Source organism: Uranotaenia lowii, chromosome 3 (assembly GCF_029784155.1).
Source record: "Uranotaenia lowii strain MFRU-FL chromosome 3, ASM2978415v1, whole genome shotgun sequence".
Lineage (NCBI taxonomy): Eukaryota > Metazoa > Arthropoda > Insecta > Diptera > Culicidae > Uranotaenia > Uranotaenia lowii.
In genome coordinates this window covers 259,733,805-259,756,324 of record NC_073693.1, presented here as the reverse complement: position 1 = coordinate 259,756,324, position 22,520 = coordinate 259,733,805, and the positions used below count along the sequence as shown (strand labels likewise).

Sequence of the window (22,520 nt, the reverse complement as noted above, 5' to 3'; positions counted from 1 at the left end):
AAAGATATCCTAGATACTCCCAATGAATCTTACTACATTCGCTTACAAAGCTTGCCGGTTTCTAATCCCGAAACGCCTGGCGTCAATACACTAAGCTCAACGATCCGAGTCAACTTACCAGATCAATTTAAAATTGTATTGATAGATTTCTAATTGTACTGAATCATGAATGTATTTTTATACAAAATGTTTAAACCACAATATTCAAGATTCAGTCGCTGCTCAGCCAAGTAACGATAATTACCATCATAAGTAATCCTTCCAACTAACCTTCTACCATTCAAGAGGCAGCGATTATAATTGATCTGATGGGGGTGCTACGTGCTTAGCCATCAGCAACCGCGCCAAAACAGTTACCGCCAATTACGGAACTCGCACGCTTCCCGTTAATCACCGGTGGCTGTTTGCCTAACCGTGTAGCACAACGACGCTAATCAAGAAGGTTGTTCAAAGGACCTTGTCACCATTCATTGGCATTGGCTTGTGTCGATTAGCTAAGGAACGGAAAGGACACAAAAGCAAAGTGCCAGCAGGACGCACCCTGCCGGAAGCAATTGATCAAAATCTGGCCACAGCGTGGTGGCACCCTCTGAAATTCCCGGAGAACCCAAACTCCCCCTGGAGGCTGCCGGTTAATCTTGTTTCGCGATTTGCCGCACACCTTCAACACTGCAAAAGCTCCCTGGCGTGTGCGCGGTGATTCGAAACCAAATAGCTGCCTGACCTCCTCCCGGGGGCCAAATGGGATGAAGATGAAGAAAACGGAACCGTTCCAGAAGTCCAATTTCACCTGACAAAACGGCTGCTAATTGATCCGTTTAGCAGCTGCAGGGCGCGACAGTGGATTTGAAAGAGAATTATTTGAATTTTTCAATTTCCTATGGAAAGACTCACGATAAGAAAATTATTCGAATCAAGCGGTCCAATTCGGCTGAGCAGCTTCACGGAAATGCTTAAAAACTGCAAAACTAATAAAAACAATAACCCACTGTGCCGGTAATTTGGTTGGCCCCATAGCGGTCTTTTCCTGTCGTTGCCTGTGCTGCCGGAAGGAGGCTGGGGACAGTTCAGGTTAAATCGCAACCAAAATGGCTGCAGGCATTTATCATCAACCGAAAGACACCGGCAGTCATGCGTTGGCATTTGGTGGAAGCGACCTTCCAAAATACACCCCTTCTTCCCCCAACAATTCTCTGCGCTTTACGACGCGATGGCGCGTTCCGCGGCTTGGTCAACCGAAAAACCGCCAAATACGGGGAACCGCGAGCATGCAGCATTGGCAAAGCATCAGCAGCAGAGCATCGTCACCATCATCGTTAGCCCGTAAACGGAACGCCAGGCCATACGTTCGTTCGAATTTCGGAAACATTGCTTGGGGTCAATTGGTTGCGTACGGTTAAATTAACAGTGAATGGGCCAAGGTGCGTACGCTCTGGCTTTCCGATAGCAGAACCGAGCAACAATGTTGCAAATAAATACGTAATTTTTTGTTAAATACCTACCAATAAATTCTAGTGACACACTGGCAGCACAAATTCATCGATTGGTATAAAATTCCAACGGCAATTTAAAACAGAAAGGTCATTGATTTTTTCACTTGAGGTGTCATAAAAAGATGGGTACCGTCAACTGGGGTAACATTCAACACTTATCAACATAAATGGATTTTAAAGCGTTTATATTCACAGATAATTATACCGCTAATTTATCAAAAGTTAGGACATAAAATTGACGTAGACAGAAATATTATTGGTTTCTTCAAATATTTTTTTTTCTATAAACATTCGATTTTCACCTTACTCAGAAAAAGGGAGAACTTAATTGAATAAAAAATTCAATTGAAACGTATGAAAATTTATAGCTTCAATAAATTTGTGATGCCAAGTAAGTTTAATCTATATATCTCGCGTGAGCTTTCATTATGTTGTATGAAACACAAAAACACAAAATCTGCTGCAAATGTTATAAAAACAACTTTAGAATTTGTATTTTACATATAGAATATGTTGTCCAGACTGTAAATAATCTAAATTGACAAAAGTTGCGACTAGTTTATGTCAGTTCTTGTATTTTTTTGGTATTAAAACTGATTGTTTACATTTGATTTCATACGACGAAGTAATGAAAGCTCACTCAAGATATGTAAAAATAAATGTTTGTCTGTCTGTCTGTCTGTTCCCTATAGACTCGAAAACTACTGAACTGATCAATGTGAAATTTGGTATGAAAGAGTTTTTGAGATCGGAGGTGTATTCTAAAATACTTTCAGATGGTTCCGACTTATCGGAAGAGGGACTCCAATACAAAATAAATAAAAAAAATTACAAAATTCTAACAATTTTCGATAACTACTTAACCGTTCAACATGAAATTTGGTATATAGCAGATTTTAAGATCAGGAATGATTTCTTGAATACTTTCAAACCTCTTCAAATTTAAGGATGGGGGAAGGGGTTCCCATAAAAAATTAACACAAATTTGACACAATTCGAACGATTTTTGGAAACTACTAAGCCGATCAACGAGAAGTTTGGCATGTAACCGTTTAATTTGACAGATATTAACAATCCTTGAACGTTTTTCTGTTAAAAATTGATAAATGTAAGTTTTAATCAAATTAGATGATAGATGTATTGAAAGGCGCTTTTCGATCTAATTTATGAAGACTGTCATACTCAATAAATGCAACACACATATTATTGACAAAATCAATGTCTCAAATGTCAAATTTTCCGGTATTTAAATACTCCTCCCGCTTTTAAAAGGGCGATTTTTTTCAAGGTTTTGTTAATTGTATAGAAGATTCATCCTATTTTTTTCTAACGGGTGGCTCCTTCAACCTTCAAACCTTCAAGTTATGATGAGACTCAAGACAGTCTAGAAGCTCAGATTTTCGTTAATTGTCGATTGTTTGTCATAGTTAAGTTGTAAATTTTTCTTGGGATTGGGTTTCTACTTGAGAATTTTTAAAATGGAAACATTCTTGAAACCCGTTGATTGATTTATAAAGATACGTAAGGGGATCCCCCGCATTTAGCGAAGAGCGCATGTGAGTTTTTTTTTTCTATTGCTACGTATTGCAACTTCTTCATTTAAAGACATACAATTTCGGAATCATTTTCGAGTTTCATTTGAAATTATTTGTTGAAATTTCTTATTTTTGTTATAACTTGTTTAAAAACAAGTGGCTGTGAGCGAAGTAAGGTGCGCATAAGAATTGGAATGAAATCATCGTACAAATAAGAGGATTCTTCAAATTATGTTGCGCCATAGAACCTCACAGTTTATTCATGTGTTTGTTTAATAAATCATGCTTCAGATTAAAAAATTGGCGAAATTCACCAAAGTTTTCTTCGCTAAAGATAAATTAGAGGTTAGCTTTTAAAGAGCATGTTTTTTTTCTTTTTTTTATTAGTATTTGTTACTATTACCGTATTTTTTTTTTCTCCTGGAGGCAACCCAGGGGCAACCTAGGTTCGCTCTAACTGCTGTCATCGTGCTCATTTATTGCTCTAGAGGCAACCTAGTTTCGCTCGAAAAGCAGATGGAGTCACCCTGAGAAGAAAGTCAGTTTTGCGAGAAGTTCACCAATACTCTCAACGTTGTTGTCAGAACATTAAACAGCTGTTTTTGGCTGAAAGCAAAACAGTTGAAATAATGAACGGAAAAATGATTATTGCCGCGATTTTCAACCTCTCAGCCAAACAAAATCGTGCTATCTGCTGTCCAGTGAAATCCGGACACGAAAAAAGGCAATCCTGATGTGAAGAACCGAGTGAAGAAATCTAGAAGGGAGAACAAAATGACAGCTGCATGTAAACATTGCGCTCGTTCTCACGCACACCTACGCATGGAACAACCGAAAGTCGTTTTTTTATTCTGACGGATCCAGAGCCAAATCCGGAATCAAAAAAAAAAAAAAAAACGCCATATGACAACACATTTGGATTGTTCGGGTTCTTTTGTCAGTCATGGATGTATGGTGAGGTAAAAAACTGTTTATTGATTATATCAATGTTCCAAACTTTTTCCCGCGTAATCTTTTGGAAGAGTTAATTTTGAAAGATTTTGTGATAGTACTATTTTTTCTCTGTTCTTCCAATATTTACTTTCAAGAGCGAGTATTGGCGCTATATCCAGGGTTATTGACCAGAGATGATGGTGCACAAAAATCCGAAACATGTGGGTTCATTAAACGTTTAATACAGATATGAAAATATAATAATTTTTCAATTGATTTAATTTACACCGCAATGTTTTGGATTTTTGTGCAGAAAAACCTAATTTCCATCCATAGAAATACGAACTCTCCAGAGCCACCATCAAGGAGCACAGTATATTTCAGCAAAAGTTCTTTCAACGTGAATATTTAAAACAATTTATACCATAGAAACGAATGATACTGTTGTCCACTTTTCTTTCTTTCTTGGGTCCAGTTGTCTCTGCGTCCAATACTACACAGTGGGCCCGGCTGAGTTAACATGAGTAGTGAATATACTTTTAGTACTCACCGGGATGCTGACAAGATCTGGCTGTGTATGTATCATATTCATAAGAATAAGCAAAAACAAACTCAATTTCACTTATTTTCTGTCAATAAAGCTGTTATTAAACAGCATAAGAGTGCTGCATGTATTTAAAGGTAAAAAATAACGACGTCATATTTTACTGGCAAAAATCATTAAAAAAAACGATTGGATGGATGTTACTTTTATGTTAACAAATGTGTGATGCAAAACAATCATATTTCACATATGGAGACGAGATTTACGAGGTATCATTTTAATTAGCATTTTATTGCAACATACCCCAGAACTTTAAAAACTATTTCAATTTTTAATGAGACTCGAAAACTTTAAAACTCAAGCTTAAGATATGACAAATAAAGTCAACATTCATTTGCTATCGTTAAATGATAATCGGTTTACACTTTATTAAAATAAAAATTCAATAAAAGCTTTGGTAACATATGCATTAAAAATATGGACAGCTTTCGAATCGTTATATACAAAAAACTAAGACAGATCATTGAATTCTGTTCATTTACCAAGAAATGTAGTAATCTAAGCTTAATTGCAAGAAAAAACATGTTAATCTAAGAGTGACCTTCCGTCAGTTAACCGGAGCATTCAAAATAGCGGACAAAAAAAGTTGTTTTTTTAGCTCTATCTTCGGCTTATCTATCAATTATTTCTAGTTTTCGCCATAAAATGGTTGAAATAGATGTTTCGCTGCAGGGTTGCAAAAAGATTCTCGGTGGAAGGCAACAAGTGCTATGTATAACTGTCTCAGGATTTGAATACAACCATTTTAAAATTGTTTATTTTGTAATGCATACCTACTTAAACATTCTTTCTTTTCTTTTGCATTTTTAAAAAATTTCAACGACAAGGTAGCCGAAATAAGGGGCATAATGGCCACCTATAAGAGGACGATTATTTAAACAGCTATTATATGTATGTTTCATCATTGTTTCGTTTCAAATATTGAAAAGTCTTTTTTTAAACGGGCTGAAACTTAAAAAAGTAGATAAAAACGTTTCGAAATACATTTAAAATTTTGTTTTTCGAAAGCAGAAAATCGGTTACTTCGGGGGCTTAATGAGGCTGCCCTCCCTTGGGGGCAGTATAAGCACAATTAATCGGGGCACGGTGAGCATTTTATACTGCAGAATCTAGCAGCGAATTCAACTCGATGAAGTCAATTTAATTCAAGAGCTACAGCTTGACAGATTTCATCTGACGAGTTAGCCTAGTGGTAAGATGTCGGAGAGGTAACTCTAAGGACTCAGGTTCGATTCCTTGTCGAGGAGATATTTTTTCCATTCACTATTCACGAATAATTATTTTGATTTGTTGCATTCATCAAATTTAAGCAACAACAAAATAATGTATTTTGTGTAAACAGATGATTTATGATTTTAATTTAATGATTAATGGCATTTCGGTTAATTATTCATTCTAATTGGGAGAATATCAAATGAAAGTTATGGAAAATATAGACGGATAGCTTAGATTCGGAAGCATGAAAGGTGTTGAAAATGAGCCAAGAGTGTGTTTTTGAGAATATGCAAAGTCAGCCTATCGACTTTGCTTCATCTAGACATTGATACGATGCGGGACAAATGGTCTTGTACGGCAAAAAGTTTGAAAAAAAACTAAACTCACAAAAATATAAACCACAAACCATAAACTGAAAAATTGACCACGATTAAAAATTGTTAGAAAAATGATAATGATTGTTATTATGAATTATTTAATTTTACATTTCTTTTCTAAGTTTTAAATTGAAGAATTGATTAAAAAATGTAATATCTTGAATTCAGAAATGAATCACGATTAGGAAAAAAGTTTATTTTGAAGTTAGAAGAATTTATTCAATAGTTGATAGTTGAATTTAATTTAATAATAGTAAATAAATGTTCAATTATATTTCAAGAGTTCAAGTAAACAAAGTCACAAATAAAACCATTTTCTATATTTAAATTCTTCAATTAATTAAAATAAAAGGCTAAAAAAGTTAGGAAATTCGAAATACTATCTTTATGTATTAATAATACATCATGTTCATTTCCAGTGGCAAATTACAGATTGGTAAGTGACCAATGAGTAACTAAAATAAAAAGCAAAAAAAAAATCCAAGTTTCGTTGTAAAAATCTAAAGCACAAAGATAATAAAAATTAAGTTAACATTGCGCATTAAAATTTAACTTTCAAGTTGCTACTTTGAATCATTTTTGGAACTTTCTAAAGATTAATTAAAAATCATGAACGATGAAAATACATGATTTTATACGATGAAAATAAATAAAAAGGTAATAAAGTTTCAATCGCAGGTTCAAATGTTTTAAATTTCAAGCACTGAATATTTATCGCTTTCAATTTAATGTTTTGGTCCTTCAATAGAGAGAAGGTGGGAACTATGGTTAAAATTAAGATTTAAAGGCTCCCAAGAAGATTATGTTTTCAAAACGAAAAAATCAGAGTAATAAAACAAATTCATATAAATATTTCAATAAATTTAATAGTGAGATTTTAAAATACGATATACTTATTTGAAAATTAAAACAAAATATGAAGATAAGAAAGATAAGTTTTTTTAACCTTTTAGAAGGTTTTAATTTCTTCGATTAACTCGTCTAACCAGTTGAAAATCTTATAAAAAGAATTTATGATAACTCAAGGGAACTGCAAATTGGTGCCTAAGATTTAATTATTGTTTTGGTAGAATAAAGCGTCCTGAGCTCGAACAAATTTTGACTTTGACCTTGCGTTTGGTGTTTAGTAGCTTTATTATGTATCAGTTTTAAGTGACATCAATCATTGAGAACTGATGAAATAACAAATCTACGTTTGAGAAAAAAAAATGATTTTGATTTTGTTTGTTATAGTTATTCAATTCAATTAAGAAAAAGTATTTCAAAGATGATAATTGCATCTAAAAAAGTAAAATTGCACGGTTTATTTTTTTATTTAAAAAAAGGATATTATCAAAAGTATTTCAAATGCAACTGAATAAAGTTTAAAAAAATTTAATTAATTTAACAAAATTGTTCAAACTTGAAATAGGATTCTATTTTTCTTCAAAACAGCAAAAATTTAACTTGGTTTAAAATATTATTAAAACTAGGGAGAAGTAAACAAATAGAAAACCTCTATAACTTTTTTAGCAGAACTCAAAATAACTTAAAGTCTTGATTCAATACCTTTTTTTAAATATTTGTTTGTTTTAAAGTTTTTTCAAAAAATGCAGAAATTTCTTAAATGATTGTAAAATATTTTCAAAAGTCATTTAAAAAAAACTTTTAGAAAAGTTCCATACTTAGATCAAGGGCACCTAAATTAATCGAAATCAGCTTTTAAATTTTTTCACCTCAAAGTATGTGAATTTTGTTGCCATGTGCATTTCATCAAAACGTTTTTGAGTGTGATGTTGAGCATTTAGTAGAACAAGAAACAAATAATAATATTGAGACTGAAATTGATTTCTTGAAGAATATTTCAAGTTAGCACGATTTTTTGTAAATCAAAATTTTTAGTAATAAAGTAGAAGATAATTTGTTTAAAATTTTGTTTTGTTAATTCTGATGACCATCGTGGGTCATATGATACATGGCTTCCAACTTGTTGATGTAAAACTTAGTATTCAATGAATTAATTTTGAAAGTTGAAATGGTTGGTCTCCCATTCTGAACCTGTTGGTTACACTTATTAATAAAAACTCATTCTAAAGACTAGGTAGAGTTTTTGTATGTCAAGATTTGAGTTTTAAAACAAAAGATTGATTGAAATGCAAAAATTAGTTTCAGTTTGTGAACGGCATATATGTATGTAGTGTTATGAAATAGAATGTCTCAAGCCTAGAGTGATGTAAGACTAATTAAAGAAAAAATGTCTGACTTTTTTGTTAACACTTATTGAACACCTTTACAGATCAAGTAATTTTCCTTCACTACGATGAAAATTTTACTTGGAAAAAATCTCCATGAGGGGGGGGGGGGGGGTTAAACCCCTGGACCCCCCTCACGTTTGCACGGCCTTGTCTAGAGCTTATTTTCCGATGATTGAAAATTTTAATTTTTCTGATACAGGCTCCGTTCGTTTTTGGCAACATTCGATTTTGGCAACATTCGATTTTGGCATCGTCCGATTTTGGCACATGTGCCAAAATCGAACGGTTTTTAGAAACAACATAACCTTTTAGTTTTCGTTATAACAGGACCAATTTAATTAAGACAAACACCATAAATACGTTTGTATGTTCTGAAATAATGATAAAATGCAACAATAAAAACCAAAGTTTTTTAAACAATTTATAAAGTACTCAAAAATTACAAAAAGATGAAAAATTCATAAAGTTAAAAAACAAATTCAAACAAAAGACTGAAAATGACAAAAAATAACTAAAAAATAATGCAGAATGACAAAAACAGCAAATATGACAAAAGAAAACATACATCATAAACAAAACAAGAAAAATGAAAAATGCATCAAAAACATAATGAAAAAATATAAAAAATGGCTACAAATAGTGGAAAATTGACTAAAAATAACGTTTTTGATAATAATAATAATAGTTATTTTGTAAAAGTAAATGAAAACAAGTTGTGGAAAAAAAACCGTTCGATTTTGGCAACATTAGATTTTGGCAACACAAAATGTACGGGCGTGTTGCCAAAATAAAAATTGTTATAAATTTGTTTTTTAATATTTCTGTATAGTGTAAAAGAAGATGGCTTTTTTGTTGAAAAATTAATACTATAGGGAACTGTGCAACTATTCCTCATGAAAATTTGTATAAAAAAAATCGTACTTCCATAGAAAACATGGATGATCACTTCTTCTCGGACGCTTGGTATACCCTTATCTCCCTCACTATCGTTAGTTAATACAGCAAGTAACAAAGTTCGATTCAATCCACTGGTTTTCTCATTTTTCAATATACAGTTTTGCAAAAAAGCGTAGAGATATCTAGGAATGATTTCGTACTTCGACTCTTTTGGGTTGAAATAATTAAAGAAAACAAATAAGATGATCAACAAAAACTATGCTTTTGTTTTGTTTTCTTAATTAAAAAAAAGTTACATTTTTTAAACCTATATCATTTGACAAAACCGGAAATAAATATCTGATTTATTGAAATAGCAAGGTGCCATCACTTAAACAACCACCCCTTTGATGGCAATTTAAGCATCGTGAATCGCTATCCTCAACGGGTACTATCACCTGTTTTAAGCCCATCAAACGATCTACTCAGCCAGAAGCCTGGTGGTCATCGTGCATGTCAATTGAAGCAAAACGACTTCCAGTCACGCAAAGAGACACAACTAACTGTCCCGGTCGTTTCAGATTGGCATCAGCACCAATCATGAAAATTAAATAAACTATCATCATCGAGTTCCAGTTCCAAAAAACAAGCATCGCGGCTTACCTGTCCCTGATTGCTGAATCCATATTTATGCGCAATGATATCGGCCACATCCGGTCCACCCGGAATGTACACGGCAAACTCGTTCAGGTAGATGGGCACCGGTCGATTCCGACCACCTCCGACATTGGCCCGCCGACTTCCGGTCCAGCGGCCTTTCGTTTTACTGCTGGTGCTGCCGCCAGTGCGATTGGCGCTCGGCACCAGGTTTTCTTCTTCGTCCTCGTCGATTTGGTTAGTATTTACAAAACTATCATCGTCCTCGCTATCGGCGATCGATAACGCTTCCAGGGTCGCTAGTGATATCTCGATAGGGTGGCTTCCGTCGGTTCCGTTCGCGATTCCGGAACTGACCACCGGAGCAGGAAGTAGCAGCAACGCCAGAAGCGTCACCGTCGAGGAACTAAACAGTAACAGTGTCATCCGGGAGAGACTGGACCGGGATTCACTCCAATGTTTGGACCTCCAGCGAGTCGTCGCCCGTTTGCTTCTGCTCGAATCATTATCCTGCTTTGATGCGATTTGGCCAACGCTGGCCACAGCAGAGACCATATTAACTGGTCGCCCGAAAGGACCCGACGCGTCTTTCGGCAGGACCTTCGTCGGCCGAGGTCTCAAGTTTGTCTAAGGGCGGTGGTGGTTTTGCTCCTGCACCTCCGAACCCGATCATACACGCTGGCTTTTGCGGGGCCAACTCGTGGGATCAACACCTCGTTAATTTCACGAACCGAAAGCTTCGTCGCAATTTCACCACCAAAACCACCGCTCTATTCCTCTATTTTCCGGTAACGAAACCGACAAAACCATAAATTAATTATATCAATTTAGACCGAAATCCACTCACACACACAAACGCGAACATCCGAAGCACGCGATATGCCGAGCACCCGATTTTTCCCTTCTGCTTTGTGCTGGTTAACTAAGGATCATTTTTGCTGTGAATGGCACTTTTTTTCTCGTCGGAACAGGAAACCGAACCGATTACGAATTCCGAACACGCACGCGAGAGCCACCTTCGGACCAACAATCGGTCGACTAACGACAACAATCGGCGCGAAACAAACAGAAAAACCGGAAAGAGAGATTCCGGAAAAACCTCAGCTAACGATGCCGATGGACAGGAACACCAAAGATATTACTCGAACGTGTTGCGTGTTGTCTCGTTTTCCGAGGATTGCGGGTGGCGAATTTCCTCGGGAACAGTCGGCAGGGGTGCCTGGAATGGAAAAGAAAAGACGAAAGAAAAAACATTATCATTATGATGTTTGGCTTGCATGTTGGTAAATCATTTCTAGATTTTTTCATCAGTTTTTTGCTTGTTCTGTTGTCCCTGGAGGGAAAACTGTAAACGCTTTCAAAAATGAATAGTAACATTTATCAGGAGTTTTAAAGAATATTTTTTGAGCGACAAGTGTTGAAAAAGTTTTAACAAATCATCTATAGGGAAGAGGCGGGCTATATGCGCATATTAAGGAAAGCACTTATTTTCTCCCATATTCCAATAGATAGGAGTCTGAAAATTATGTACATATGAGCGGACATCTGTTTTATATAAGTCAGAGCAATTTTTCTGTTAAAATCTCTTACAGTTTTTGTGAAAATAATTTTATAATAAAACAAGTCAAAAAAGCTGATTCCCGAAACTGGCGGGCTAAATGCGCATATTTATGTTTAGTTATATTTCATTAACACTTGCAATATTTTCATATTTTTTAATTGAAAATGGTAGAAACGGATGTTAAGCATACGACAAGGCTGAAATTTTGGTGAATTTTTTTACATTATTAGTTCTTTTGCATGAAACATTGTTAGGTATGCCATATGGCCAAATTTCATAGTAATATTTTGTACATATCGTATTTTTATCGGATCAGTTTGAAGTTCTTCTTTTTTCGCTGTTAAACCGTGATTTGAGCGTAGATTTAATGTTTAAATGATAAAAAGTAACAAATTTATAAGACTAATCTATTTTTCTTGATATAGGCATTTAACCTGCCTTGATATGGGCATTCAGAACCTGTCTCTTATTCCAATATCTAATCATTTATAACTTTGCCAAAAGCTTCAATTTGTTGAATTTCCGATTTACAGATGAATAAGAAAGAAGAACCATTAAATTTTTTGTTTACAGAATGTGTATGCACGATAATTAAAGTTCAATATATTAAAACAAAACTGACAAAAATCTCACAATTAACACACGACGTATTACAGGACACGACACTTAACGTTCTTACAAAACGGAAAAAGGATTCAAAAAATACCTTTTTTGTCGACCGGTTTCGGGCTCGATGTTGCCCATCTACAGGACGATGTCCGACTGATCACACAAAGAAATTAAAAACACTTGCAGCATCCTACTATGTCGTAGTATTTGTCGCGAGGATGGTCAAATTTATAAAAATTTCCTTTTAGTAAGGGAGAAGAGTGGCGACGTAATCGGCGCTTCGTCTTCGTTCATTAGCGGTTTTTCGGCCGTGCTTATGAACATTGACTCCCATGCGTTTAAGTGTGAGGTTTTTCTAACGCATTTCTTGTACCTCACTTTTTCCCAATCTATGGCGTGATCAAGTTCTGTTGCGTGGGAAGCTACACTAGATTCGTTGATTCTTAGGTTTTCTACTGCATTCCTATGTACTTTTAGTCGAACTTTGAACTTGCGCCGTGTTTGGCCAATGCAAATGGCCGGGCAATTTTTGCATGGTATTTCATAAATACCTGATCTTTCTTCGTCTGGAATCTTATCTTTTAGCGAAACCAACCGATCCTTGAGTGTGTTCCCACTTTTGTATGCTGTTTTTGAGCCATGTTCAGAAAGTATCTTGGTAATCCCGTTGGGAGTCAATGTTCATTAGCACGGCCGAAAAACCGCTAATGAACGAAGACGAAGCGCCGATTACGTCGCCACTCTTCTCCCTTACTAAAAAGAAATTTTTATAAATTTGACCATCCTCGCGACAAATACTACGACATAGTAGGATGCTGCAAGTGTTTTTAATTTCTTTGTGTGATCAGTCGGACATCGTCCTGTAGATGGGCACATTGAGCCCGAAACCGGTCGACAAAAAAGGTAATTTTTGAATCCTTTTTCCGTTTTGTAAGAACGTCCTGTAATACGTCGTGTGTTAATTGTGTAATTAAGTTCTTACGTTGGCACAATCCCGTTTAATATGAGTGACAAAAATCTTGTTTCAATTTTTAAATTTTTTTGACTTAATATAACAATTTAATTTTTTTATTGCCATGAGTTAAAAGCGTATTACCCTCAAACTGCACTTATTAGATATGATGAATTTCCAGCCATATCGTCTATCGGCTGTATGCGCATATTTCCCAATATGCGCATTTAGGAACACTTCCCCCTATATATAAAAATGAATGTTTGTCTGTCCGTATGTCTGATCCCTATAGACTCGGAAACTACTGAAACGTCTTAAAAATTGGCGTCTGAGGGTTTTCGGGGCTTGAGCTGGTTTCTATAATAGCTTCAAACGCATCCGACTGATGGGAGGGAGGGTAGGTCACATTAACAAAATTTACATTGAATTTGACACAATCAATACAATTTGTTAGTATTTTCCATCAAATTTCCCACACCAACGTAAATTGACATAATTACAAAATTCATTATGGTGGTGGGCAGGTTTTGATGTATTGGAACCAATAATTGTATTTACAAATATTATTGTAGGAAAGAGGAGGGGGAGGGGTTATTACATATTCATTGTAAAAAATATCAGAACTCGAACAATTTTCAAACGGTCTTGATCAAATTTGGCACATTATAAAATTCTAGATGTCATGAAATTATTGAAAGATTTTTAAACGTTCACCGTTTTTTGTACAAAATTTAAAAAAAATATGATTAAATCCGAACAGCTTTCGAACAAATATTGTCAAAAATTGATAAACAACAACGTTTAAACACATTGAGATGAGAGTGTCCATTTCCGGGCCATTTTCTCATTCCCGGGAATCGGGAAATCTGATGGCCTATTTCCCGGGAATTCCCGGGATCCCGGGAAATATTCAAAATCATGTAAAATATATGCACTTCGATTGAAATATACATAGCTGATCGAACCTTTCATGCATACGAGCCCATAATTTGTTCAAAACGTACACTTCACAATGTTTTTATAATTTTTTTTTATAAAATTGATCAAACTGTTTTCACAATGTTAAATTAAAAACAGTCTAACGAACTATAAAATAATCTGAATAAGTCAAGTGAAGAATTCATCTATGCAACTAGGGGTTGATAAAAAAAAGTTTTTATTAGTGTGATTTTCCAACCATTTTTAGTTTTTCTGAACACTTTGAATATTTGATCTTGATTTGAAAACAAAATACGATGTATTCTTCATTTTGAGGTTTGGAAGTTCATCTGGCTTTCAAAGCCAAAGGGAAACCAGTGCATGAATGTTACTTTCGAGAAAACACAATTTTTCTACCTGTTGCGCGATTTTTCATATATTTTTCAAAATGTTGTGGGTTTTCGTTCAATGAATACAGCGTGGAAATACATATAATCTTTTTAAACTAATCTATTTGAATAAAATAATTGCACCCAATGGCTGCAACATGTCTACTGCCACAGGAATCGGCATATTCTCAATAATGTGATGATAATGCTTCTTAATAAATTCTACCCGCTCATTTTCCCATCTTTCATTTCATCTACCCTTCTATCCACGTATATGAAAAATTTCATAATCTTAAGATATGCCTACTAAAAAGGTTATCACTTTTCACCGCTAAGGCCGACAAATTAAAGTAACATACAAACATTACGGTGGTTAATCTCTTCATATTCTCAATAAGTTTTGTATGACTACATTTTCAAAAAAATAAAAAAAAGGAATGATTACGGAGGCTTTCAGGCTTTTCCAGAGAAATAATTTCATACATGTCGGGAATTCCCGGGAATGAAACTACAATTCCCGGGAATCGGGAATTCCCGAATTTTTAAAATTCCCGGGAATTCCCGCCCCGGTAATCCCGGGACGGACACTCTAATTGAGATGATTTATTGAATTGGCAAACAGGTTTTGATCTAATAATAAAACATGTTTTAGTGATAGACTTTTTCCATTTAAATACTGAGGGCACTCATCTATTATTTATAAAAATGAACTTTTTTTTCCCCCCATAGACATGAAAACTACTGAACTAAAAAAAATTGGAATTTGGAAAGTACGAGTTTTTGGAGTAGGAGATGGTTTCTAAAATACTTTCAACCCGCTTAAACTTAAAGGAGGGGGCTTCCATACAAAACCAATTAAAATATGACACAATTCGAACAATTTCCGAAAACACTTAATCGATCAACTTTAATATTGGTTTAAAGCCGTTTTCAAGACCGAGAATACTTTCAAACCTTTCTGAATCTGAAAAGAGGGGGCTTTCATACTAAATTACCAAAAGTTAGACAGAATTCGAACAATTTTTGGGAAACTACTGAACCGATCAACGTAAAATTTTGTTTTTAGCCGTTTTTAAGGCAAAAAATGGTTGCTATAATTCTATTAAACCCTTGCAAACCCAGAAGGGCAGGGGTGTCTCTTATACAAAATAAGCAAAAACTGTCAAAATTTGTACAATCCTTGATGAACTTTTGTTAAAAATTGATAAACGGAAGCGTTTTGACATAATGAGATGATTGATTCAATTGACAAATAAGTTTAAACATTATTTAATCATATATTGTATTGACATACGCTTCTCATTTTCACGAATGCACTCACACACTAAATAAATGTAACAGACTTATCATTAACAATGCCTAGTTTTTTTTATAAAGTTTGACACATTTTTTGATTATGTGCAAATTCGCATGTTTGACTCCTCCCGCATCAAAAGGGGCAATTTTGTTTTAATGCAAAGAGTTATTTTTCTATATTGAAAATTAGTCCTATTTTTTCCAAAGGATGGCTCCTCAAATTTACAAACCTTCAAGTTACGTTGAGACTCAAGACAATATAGAAGCTCAGATGCTATAAATAATAGTTCGCTTTTGAATAATTTTGAAATTTAATTTAAAAGGAAGTTTATTTTGGTTATGATAACTTTAACAAACTTAATTTTTCCAAGCAAGGGTCGCAAAGCACACCGGGTCAGCAAGTTAACAATAAAATCGTTCAGATGAATGTTGAATATTTGAAGAATTATTTTTTATTTTTTGTGACTTTTTCTTCGCATTCATCATTCCTTTGATTCTTACGATTGATTCCCTGATACTAAAGCGAAACATCATTGAAGCGTTGAAGTGTTCGAAAAACAGGCCTAATAATTTTTAAGACATTGTAGAAAAAAAATGCATGAAATCTACTATTTACTGCACTAATAACACAAGGGAACAGTTTTTGGTGCATATTTTTTAAAAACTGTTTCTTAAATTTCTATTTTATTCTTAAGAGATACACAGTTTTAGCCGATTTAAGCTTAACAAACTGAAAAAATTTAAAAAAAAGGAAGAATAAGATCAAAAATAAGAAAGCAAAAAAAAATACAAAACTAAACCAACTTAACCAAGGCAAAAATGGTAAAGAAGGTTGAACAAGACAAAAGTAAATAAAATTTAATTTGGAAATACTAACCAAAACAACAAGGTACAGTATAATGAAAAAATTTAAAACTAGAAAAAACCAAATAAAAAATGAAACAAAGTAAAAAAAACAACAATGAAAAACTAGAAAATGCATAACAGAACATCATGAATCTAAATAAAACATGATTTTAAAAAAATAAACAATATGGAAAAGGATAGAATAACCGAAAACAATAAAAAAGGCGTTATTAAATATAACAAAAAACATTAGTTAAGAAAAAACAAAATTTAACATAATAAAAAAAAATCTCAAAGATGACGAAATAAACTAAAAAAAATTAAAAATAAGTAAGAAGATCATACAATATAAGGCAAGATAAAACAAGATTAGCAAGACTTATCTGGGAAACAAAAATTGAATGATAGAAAAGGTCAAACAAAGTAAAACAAACTAGAAACTAAATTTTAAAAAATTTGCTGTTTTTTTTTTCAAAATCGAATGCAAACAAAGCTTTTCAGAAAATCTTTATCGTAAGACAATTGTTTTCAAACAAATATCAAAACACCGTCAAAGTTAAATTAAAAAAAAAAGGTTTTGTACTAAAAACAGTTTGTTCTATATTTTTTACACTTCGAATTCGAATTTTTTGAAAAGAAAAAGTTTGAATGAGGTTAAGAAGATGTTGAAGATGCTTGATTATAAACATGTCAAATTTTATGTTTGAAAAAATAATATTCAAAATAAAAAGGTTGATCATTAATTAACTTTTATTTGAGTAAGTGTTTATAATTTTTTTTAAAATAATTATTCAAAAAATCTACATTTTTGAAAACAGTCTAATTTTTTTATCGAAAATTTGATTTGAGTTTTTTCATGGATAGCTCATCATAATTGAAATGTTTTAAAATCCTTTAAAATAATGCTTCTTGTGAAGCTTATGAGAAAAATTAGTAAGGTAAATATATCCTCAAAAGAAGTATTTTTTTTGGCAAATAAATGAATGTTAAAGAAATGCTTAAAATTAAAACAAAAGAAACAGAGCTTCAAAAACTTGTTTTGACTCGATGGTGTCCCAAAATTTAAAGCAAAATATAAATCATCTGAAAAAAAAAATTCAACAATGTTAAAAAAAATGAATTTTAGAGAACTTTTAAATTTTAGTGCAATAAAAAATTCACCTATCAAACCAATAATGTTAAATATCAAGTTGTTTGTATAATTTCACAAATCAAAATCTGAACGAAAATCAAAATCGTAAAACTTTGGAAAATTTTTCAAACATCAGGAAAACATCAGAATTTAAAATCTTTTAACTCAAATAATAATCTTATTCAAAAACTCTGACCAAACTGTACTAAAACTAAAATAAACAATGAAGAATGTAGAACAAAGTCCTAAAAATTGAAAAACTGGAGTAAGACTGAAAGAACCCAAAACCAACAGAGTCTAAAATAATTTTTTTTAATCTAAAGAAAAAAGGATAAAATGATGGTTTTGAAATCTTTCTACTGCAACCTTAGCTTCGAATTCAAAGTTTGAAACCAAATTTAAACATTCAAAATGAGATTTATTTTTTAACATTTAAACATTTACAAACTATACAACCACTTCTGTTAACTTTTTATCTACAAATATTTAATTTTATCAATTTTGTCAATTTGGTCAATTTTGTCAATTTTGTCAATTTTGTCAATTTTGTCAATTTTGTCAATTTGTCAATTTTGTCAATTTTGTCAATTTTGTCAATTTTGTCAATTTTGTCAATTTTGTCAATTTTGTCAATTTTGTCAATTTTGTCAATTTTGTCAATTTTGTCAATTTTGTCAATTTTGTCAATTTTGTCAATTTTGTCAATTTTGTCAATTTTGTCAATTTTGTCAATTTTGTCAATTTTGTCAATTTTGTCAATTTTGTCAATTTTGTCAATTTTGTCAATTTTGTCAATTTTGTCAATTTTGTCAATTTTGTCAATTTTGTCAATTTTGTCAATTTTGTCAATTTTGTCAATTTTGTCAATTTTGTCAATTTTGTCAATTTTGTCAATTTTGTCAATTTTGTCAATTTTGTCAATTTTGTCAATTTTGTCAATTTTGTCAATTTTGTCAATTTTGCCAATTTTGTCAATTTTGTCAATTTTGTCAATTTTGTCAATTTTGTCAATTTTGTCAGTTTTGTCAATTTTGTCAATTTTGTCAATTTTGTCAATTTTGTCAATTTTGTCAATTTTGTCAATTTTGTCAATTTTGTCAATTTTGTCAATTTTGTCAATTTTGTCAATTTTGTCAATTTTGTCAATTTTGTCAATTTTGTCAATTTTGTCAATTTTGTCAATTTTGTCAATTTTGTCAATTTTGTCAATTTTGTCAATTTTGTCAATTTTATCAATTTTGTCAATTTTGTCAATTTTATCAATTTTGTCAATTTTGTCAATTTTGTCAATTTTGTTAATTTTGTCAATTTTGTCAATTTTGTCAATTTTGTCAATTTTGTCAATTTTGTCAATTTTGTCAATTTTGTCAATTTTGTCAATTTTGTCAATTTTGTCAATTTTGTCAATTTTGTCAATTTTGTCAATTTTGTCAATTTTGTCAATTTTGTCAATTTTGTCAATTTTGTCAATTTTGTCAATTTTGTCAATTTTGTCAATTTTGTCAATTTTGTCAATTTTGTCAATTTTGTCAATTTTGTCAATTTTGTCAATTTTGTCAATTTTGTCAATTTTGTCAATTTTGTCAATTTTGTCAATTTTGTCAATTTTGTCAATTTTGTCAATTTTGTCAATTTTGTCAATTTTGTCAATTTTGTCAATTTTGTCAATTTTGTCAATTTTGTCAATTTTGTCAATTTTGTCAATTTTGTCAATTTTGTCAATTTTGTCAATTTTGTCAATTTTGTCAATTTTGTCAATTTTGTCAATTTTGTCAATTTTGTCAATTTTGTCAATTTTGTCAATTTTGTCAATTTTGTCAATTTTGTCAATTTTGTCAATTTTGTCAATTTTGTCAATTTTGTCAATTTTGTCAATTTTGTCAATTTTGTCAATTTTGTCAATTTTGTCAATTTTGTCAATTTTGTCAATTAAGTCAATTTTGTCAATTAAGTCAATTTTGTCATTTTTGTCAATTTTGTCAATTCTGTCAATTTTGTCAATTTTGTCAATTTTGTCAATTTTGTCAATTTTGTCAATTTTGTCAATTTTGTCAATTTTGTCAATTTTGTCAATTTTGTCAATTTTGTCAATTTTGTCAATTTTGTCAATTTTGTCAATTTTGTCAATTTTGTCAATTTTGTCAATTTTGTCAATTTTGTCAATTTTGTCAATTTTGTCAATTTTGTCAATTTTGTCAATTTTGTCAATTTTGTCAATTTTGTCAATTTTGTCAATTTTGTCAATTTTGTCAATTTTGTCAATTTTGTCAATTTTGTCAATTAAGTCAATTTTGTCATTTTTGTCAATTTTGTCAATTCTGTCAATTTTGTCAATTTTGTCAATTTTGTCAATTTTGTCAATTTTGTCAATTTTTTCAATTTTGTCAATTTTGTCAATTTTGTCAATTTTGTCAATTTTGTCAATTTTGCCAATTTTGTCAATTTTGTCAATTTTGTCAATTTTGTCAATTTTGTCAATTTTGTCAATTTTGTCAATTTTGTCAATTTTGTCAATTTTGTCAATTTTGTCAATTTTGTCAATTTTGTCAATTTTGTCAATTTTGTCAATTTGTCAATTTTGTCAATTTTGTCAATTTTGTCAATTTTGTCAATTTTGTCAATTTTGTCAATTTTGTCAATTTTGTCAATTTTGTCAATTTTGTCAATTTTGTCAATTTTGTCAATTTTGTCAATTTTGTCAATTTTGTCAATTTTGTCAATTTTGTCAATTTTGTCAATTTTGTCAATTTTGTCAATTTTGTCAATTTTGTCAATTTTGTCAATTTTGTCAATTTTGTCAATTTTGTCAATTTTGTCAATTTTGTCAATTTTGTCAATTTTGTCAATTTTGTCAATTTTGTCAATTTTGTCAATTTTGTCAATTTTGTCAATTTTGTCAATTTTGTCAATTTTGTCAATTTTGTCAATTTTGTCAATTTTGTCAATTTTGTCAATTTTGTCAATTTTGTCAATTTTGTCAATTTTGTCAATTTTGTCAATTTTGTCAATTTTGTCAATTTTGTCAATTTTGTCAATTTTGTCAATTTTGTCAATTTGTCAATTTTGTCAATTTTGTCAATTTTGTCAATTTTGTCAATTTTGTCAATTTTGTCAATTTTGTCAATTTTGTCAATTTTGTCAATTTTGTCAATTTTGTCAATTTTGTCAATTTTGTCAATTTTGTCAATTTTGTCAATTTTGTCAATTTTGTCAATTTTGTCAATTTTGTCAATTTTGTCAATTTTGTCAATTTTGTCAATTTTGTCAATTTTGTCAATTTTGTCAATTTTGTCAATTTTGTCAATTTTGTCAATTTTGTCAATTTTGTCAATTTTGTCAATTTTGTCAATTTTGTCAATTTTGTCAATTTTGTCAATTTTGTCAATTTTGTCAATTTTGTCAATTTTGTCAATTTTGTCAATTTTGTCAATTTTGTCAATTTTGTCAATTTTGTCAATTTTGTCAATTTTGTCAATTTTGTCAATTTTGTCAATTTTGTCAATTTTGTCAATTTTGTCAATTTTGTCAATTTTGTCAATTTTGTCAATTTTGTCAATTTTGTCAATTTTGTCAATTTTGTCAATTTTGTCAATTTTGTCAATTTTGTCAATTTTGTCAATTTTGTCAATTTTGTCAATTTTGTCAATTTTGTCAATTTTGTCAATTTTGTCAATTTTGTCAATTTTGTCAATTTTGTCAATTTTGTCAATTTTGTCAATTTTGTCAATTTTGTCAATTTTGTCAATTTTGTCAATTTTGTCAATTTTGTCAATTTTGTCAATTTTGTCAATTTTGTCAATTTTGTCAATTTTGTCAATTTTGTCAATTTTGTCAATTTTGTCAATTTTGTCAATTTTGTCAAATTTGTCAATTTTGTCAATTTTGTCAATTTTGTCAATTTTGTCAATTTTGTCAATTTTGTCAATTTTGTCAATTTTGTCAATTTTGTCAATTTTGTCAATTTTGTCAATTTTGTCAATTTTTTTCAATTTTGTCAATTTTGTCAATTTTGTCAATTTTGTCAATTTTGTCAATTTCGTCAATTTTGTCAATTTTGTCAATTTTGTCAATTTTGTCAATTTTGTCAATTTTGTCAATTTTGTCAATTTTGTCAATTTTGTCAATTTTGTTAATTTTGTCAATTTTGTCATTTTTTTAATTTTTTTCAAAATCCAGATCAATCCAAAATAGAGGCTTGCGTTTACTTCTTGATGCCTTTTTTTCAATAAAGTTTTTCACTTGTTCATTTTTGAAACATTTCAATGTTGCCTTAAATCTTGTTTTACTTGTAAAATTTTTGTTTAGTTTGTTTCAGCACGAATAACCTTATCTCATCTGTTTATTTGTATTTTCTCATTATTTTGCCTTTTTTTTACCTTTTTATCTTGTTTTTGTCTTGTTTTTATGTTGCTTAATCTTGCTGAATATTCAAAGATTTTATTTTGTCTTATTTATAAGTTTTTTTCTGTTTAAATTATGTTTTATCCTGTTTGATATGGTCTTATCTTATTGTGTCTACATTTTTTCTTGTTTGTTCTTTTTTTTCCAGTTTTATTTTGTTGAGGTTCGCTTTATATTGTAGATGCTTCATCTTGATCTTTATCAAGTTTTTTGTTTTATTTTTCAATGTGCTGTATTTAATTTCAATTTGTTATGTCATTTATTTTTTCATTTATTTTAGCTTTTAAGATCTCGTTGGATTTTGGCAACACCAAGAAAGACAGTGAGTTTTTTTTTTTTTAATTTTTAGGCCTCAAATATTGGTCTACCATTCAATTCATACTGGTCGCCACAATGTTTTTTTTGTCCCCCACTTTCCGCTTCACGATACGATAGACGTCGATTCACACATTTTCCGATGTCTATAGTTCGGTTCCCCACACACTTGCTCTG

The 22,520-nt window shown here is 31.4% G+C and overlaps 1 protein-coding gene across 1 annotated transcript in view; it reads right to left on the bottom strand.

Moving 5' to 3' along the window:
• LOC129753343 (uncharacterized) overlaps positions 1–22,520 on the bottom strand; it is a 783,315-nt gene that overhangs the window by 2,592 nt on the left and 758,203 nt on the right. Inside the window, exon 3 of the mRNA XM_055749156.1 lies at positions 9,931–11,143. Coding sequence (XP_055605131.1) covers positions 9,931–10,479 — 549 coding nt within the window. The 5' untranslated portion in view covers positions 10,480–11,143. The remainder of the gene's footprint in view (positions 1–9,930; positions 11,144–22,520) is intronic.